This window comes from Entelurus aequoreus, linkage group LG24 (genome assembly GCF_033978785.1).
Source record: "Entelurus aequoreus isolate RoL-2023_Sb linkage group LG24, RoL_Eaeq_v1.1, whole genome shotgun sequence".
NCBI classification, from domain to species: domain Eukaryota; kingdom Metazoa; phylum Chordata; class Actinopteri; order Syngnathiformes; family Syngnathidae; genus Entelurus; species Entelurus aequoreus.
The window spans coordinates 407279-412453 of record NC_084754.1 but is presented as its reverse complement, the minus strand read 5'-3'; the positions used below and the strand labels follow the sequence as shown (position 1 = coordinate 412453).

At 37.2% G+C, this 5175-nt stretch overlaps 1 protein-coding gene across 1 annotated transcript in view; it reads left to right on the top strand.

The window, feature by feature from the left end:
* LOC133641619 (ras-related protein Rab-8B-like) overlaps positions 1-4626 on the top strand; it is a 12407-nt gene extending 7781 nt beyond the window's left edge. Inside the window, exons 5-8 of the mRNA XM_062035475.1 lie at positions 435-524; positions 583-648; positions 713-763; positions 2349-4626. Coding sequence (XP_061891459.1) covers positions 435-524; positions 583-648; positions 713-763; positions 2349-2441 — 300 coding nt within the window. The 3' untranslated portion in view covers positions 2442-4626. The remainder of the gene's footprint in view (positions 1-434; positions 525-582; positions 649-712; positions 764-2348) is intronic.
* The last annotated feature ends 549 nt before the right edge of the window (positions 4627-5175 follow it).

Below are 5175 nucleotides of genomic sequence, written 5' to 3'. Positions count from 1 at the left end.
AAAGGTATTTAGAATTTTTTATTTTTTTTTACAAATAAAAAAATCTAATACAAAAATAAAAATACAGACAATAAACATATTTTTGGGTAAAAACTACTGTGTATTAGATCTCATTAGATTGTTATAAACTGTCCATAATGTACATGAACAAATAGGTAACTGGACTTGTCAACGATTGTCATTTATAATATTAAAAAATGTTTACAAATTAATTTAAAAGAAGTAATACATACATTAAAAAATCCTGACAATAAAGACATTTTTTTGGGGTGTAAAAAAAACTAGCCTTGCATTGTCTCTCATTAGATAGTTTGTAAAGTGTCCATAATGTACATGAATACATACTGCAGTCACCTGCCTTACAGGAGGATATTTAGAAAATCAAATGAAAATGTAAAATCCCGACCATGAAGCTATTTTGTGCGCCCTGCCAGCACGCCTCCTCAGACGTGGAGAAGATGGTCCTGGGGAACAAATGTGACATGGCGGACAGGAGACAGGTGTCCAAAGACCGAGGAGAGAAGGTGAGTCTGCCAAGAAGAAGCACATCAAGTTTGTAAAAGTCATGTCCTCTTCTTCTAGCTGGCTATCGACTATGGGGTCAAGTTCTTGGAGACCAGTGCCAAGACCAGTCTAAACGTGGAGGAGGTAGGTCAACATTGGAATATTTGGGCTTCTTAAACACTGACTGCTGTGTTGTCATGGCGACCAGGCCTTTTACAGCATGGGGAGAGACATCCTGCACAATCTCAGCTCCAAGACAGTAAGTCCTTACTAACTCCTTACTAACTCCTTACTAAGTCCTTACTAACTTACTAAATCCTTACTAACTTACTAAGTCCTTATTAACTTACTAAGTTCTTACTAACTTACTAAGTCCTTACTAACTTACTAAGTCCTTATTAGATCCTTACTAACTTACTAAATCCTTACTAACTTACTAAGTCCTTATTAACTTACTAAGTTCTTACTAACTTACTAAGTCCTTACTAACTTACTAACTCCTTACTAACTTACTAAGTCCTTATTAGATCCTTACTAACTTACTAAATCCTTACTAACTTACTAAGTCCTTATTAACTTACTAAGTTCTTACTAACTTACTAAGTCCTTACTAACTTACTAAGTCCTTATTAGATCCTTACTAACTTACTAAATCCTTACTAACTTACTAAGTCCTTATTAACTTACTAAGTTCTTACTAACTTACTAAGTCCTTACTAACTTACTAAGTCCTTATTAGATCCTTACTAACTTACTAAATCCTTACTAACTTACTAAGTCCTTATTAACTTACTAAGTCCTTACTAACTTACTAAGTCCTTACTAACTTAAAAGTGCTTACTAACTCTTTACTAACTTACTAAGTCCTTATTAACTTACTAAGTCCTTACTAACTTACTAAGTCCTTACTAACTTAAAAGTGCTTACTAACTCTTTACTAACTTACTAAGTCCTTATTAACTTACTAAGTCCTTACTAACTTACTAAGTCCTTATTAACTTACTAAGTCCTTACTAACTTACTAACTCCTTACTAACTTACTAAGTCCTTACTAACTTAAAAGTCCTTACTAACTTACTAACTCCTTACTAACTTACTAAGTCTTTACTAACTTAAAAGTCCTTACTAACTTACTAACTCCTTACTAACTTACTAAGTCTTTACTAACTTACTAAGTCCTTATTAACTTACTAAGTCTTTACTAACTTACTAAGTCCTTATTAACTTACTAAGTCCTTACTAACTTACTAAGTCCTTACTAACTTAAAAGTCCTTACTAACTCCTTACTAACTTACTAAGTCCTTATTAACTTACTAAGTCCTTACTAACTTACTAAGTCCTTACTAACTTAAAAGTGCTTACTAACTCTTTACTAACTTACTAAGTCCTTATTAACTTACTAAGTCCTTACTAACTTAAAAGTGCTTACTAACTCCTTACTAACTTACTAAGTCCTTACTAACTTACTAAGTGAAGTGAAGTGAAGTGAATTATATTTATATAGCGCTTTTCTCTAGTGACTCAAAGCGCTTTACATAGTGAAACCCAATATCTAAGTTACATTTATACCAGTGTGGGTGGCACTGGGAGCAGGTGGGTAAAGTGTCTTGCCCAAGGACACAACGGCAGTGACTAGGATGGCGGAAGCGGGGATCGAACCTGCAACCCTCAGGTTGATGGCACGGCCACTCTACCAACCGAGCTATACCGCCCCTAACTTAAAAGTCCTTACTAACTCCTTACTAACTTACTAAGTCCTTACTAAGTCCTTACTAACTTACTAAGTCCTTACTTCTTCACAACTTCTTGCTCCTTTTCACGGGACTGCTTTTCCTTCTCGTAGACGGACAACAACAATGGCGCGTCAGGCAAGGCCATCAAGATGACGGAGAAAAAGTCCAAGAGGATGAAGTTGTTGAAGTGTTCGCTCCTCTAGGCGACTAACTCAAGTGTCCGAGCGCCTTTTGCTCCTCCGGCCGGGCTGGCGTCCCTCGTCGGGCGTCAGCTGATGTCCCGGCAAGGAGGCGGGGCCTCGCTGAGCCTCAAGGTTCAGTCCGCTGTGGGCCGGCCCGACTTGAAGACGCTCCGTGAGGAAGCGGGCTTGAAAGCCCAAACTGTGCTGGTGGCCAATGTTTGTGTTCTAGAACACCTCCGTTTTTTTTAAAGTAGCAAACCTTCATTTTCTTCTTGAGGGAGGGAATCTTTGGGCGCGTAACGACTGGATCCAATTCTGATTCCTGGGGTGACGATTCCATTGACAATCAATTCTCCATTCAAAGACTTATTATTTCATATAATTATATTGACACTTTTTCAAAACAGCTTACAGCTTAGAACAAATATTTGTGGTTGCATGGAGATGGCCTGATATTGTTTTTATTTGATTGATTTATTTCTTCAAATCGATTTTTGAAAATGATGAATCCATTTCAAATCAGGATGAATAAGAATCCCGATTCAGATCTGAATCGATTTTTTGTGCACCTCTAGAATATAATAATATTTTTAAATGTATTATATATTTTCAAATACATATACACGTAGCTACGAAGCAGGTGTTCAAGCGAAGGCGTACATCAGCCAGTCTAGAGACTACGTGGCAGGACGCTCGGAGGCAAAGTAAATGTATTATAATACATTTCAAGATAATATATCATATATTAGGGGTGCACAAAAAAAGATAATATATCATATATTAGGGGTGCACCAAAAAAAGATAATATATCATATATTAGGGGTGCACCAAAAAAAGATAATATATCATATATTAGGGGTGCACAAAAAAAGATAATATACCATATATTAGGGGTGCACCAAAAAAAAAATCACAATTTGTATTTATCCCAATTTAAAATGTTCTCAAAACACACGTCTTCAGATCTGCTTTTAACCTGTGATTAGTGTTGTGTGTCTTGTAAATGTCCAGTATTATTATGTATTTTACAATGTACTGCTTTTATATTTACTGTATTTTATATTATTACTTTGAACTGTTTTATATTTTAGTTTGTATCCTATTAAGCGTCTTTGAGTACTCTGAAAAGTGCTAAACCAAATAAAATAAAATGTATTATTATTATTATTATTATAAATAGATTGAGAATTTTCAAAAATAAAAACTAAGCAAAAAAAAAGGCCATCTACAAGCAACCAGAAAGAGATTTTCTAACCTTTAACCTGTTTAGAAAAAGTTTCATTATACCGAATAATTCAATATATGTGGTGAATATATTATACTATATGTACCATATATTATATTTAAATATAGCGGTAAAAAATGGATGGAGGGGTGGACATTTACCATATAATATACCTTTAAAAATATATATTTTTATTTATAAGAATTATAAAAAAAAAAGATGTTTTATGCCATCTCCATGCAGCCAGAAAGAGATTTCTAGCCTGTTTTGAAAAAGTTTCATTATAATTATGATACCAAATAATACTTTTGGAGAATGGGTTTGACTTAGGACTGATCTTGAATAAAGAAGTGATTCTGAATCTCATGGTCACCCCAGGAATCTGACGGAATGGTTAGGTGACACTTTTGTATACCTCGTGCCAAATGGACTAATTGGAGGAGCATCAAGTCCCAGCACTGATTGTGTTTGTGTTGTGTGGACTAAATGATGCTTACTGTATGTTGTCATTTGTTGTGTATCAATTATTGTCACGTCACCGCAGAACTGAGAATGAATCCATACTGTGATGCTAACTTGTGAGTACTTGCATGAACATGTTGGACTACAGTGCATAGAAGCACAGGCGTCGGTTTCTTTGAAGTATTCTAATCCACAGGAAGATTTTGTATTAGCCCGAGATCTACAAAGCGGAGAGGAGGCAGGGCCTGAACCCCCTCCAGCCGACCTTTTCTTGGAACTGTTTTGTGACCGAGGGCAACGGCTGTTTACGACCTTTTCTTTGAACTGTTTTGTAACCAAAGGCGGCGGCTGTTTACGACCCCCGTCCCTTTAGAAACAGCTGTTGCCATGTAATCAGGGAAAGTCCAAATAAAAGAGGAGGCGTACAATCTACAAGAGTACAGCCCAGACGTTTCTCCTCAATTGAGCCAAATTTAATTCTGTCTCTGTTTAATTCCTTGCTTCTTTGTCTGTTTAATAAATGTCATCAGTGTTTGAACCTGACATCTTCTATAGCTAATATAGACACTTACATCATGTGTTGTCTTCATTATAACACTTATATAAGACTTTTAAAGTCATTTTGATAGTAGGCTAATATAGACACATATATCATGTGTTGTCTTCATTATAACACTTATATAAGGGTTAGGGTTAGGGTTAGGTTTGGGTTAGGGTTAGGGGGAGGGGCAAGGGAGTCTACTGTCCGTCTACAACCCGCCAAGGCGACGCCCACGCCAAACGCAGGACCCCCGGGACCCCATCCGACATAACTCCCATTGCGGGCGCTCAATGTGGTGGCAGACACACTCCAAAAATCCCTGCGGCTGTCCAACGACGCGTTTCGGCCCCCTAGGCCTCGTCAGGTTGGCTTTTTGACCTCGTGTCTGCTGGGACACTTCTAATTCCCTAGCAGGTGGAGCACTATGGGCTCCTGAGGCTTCCCTATTTGTCTTCACGGCCGGATGTCCCCTCATCACGGCCGGAGAGGGAATGAGCCTGCTGGCAGGAGGAGGATATATCTAGGTG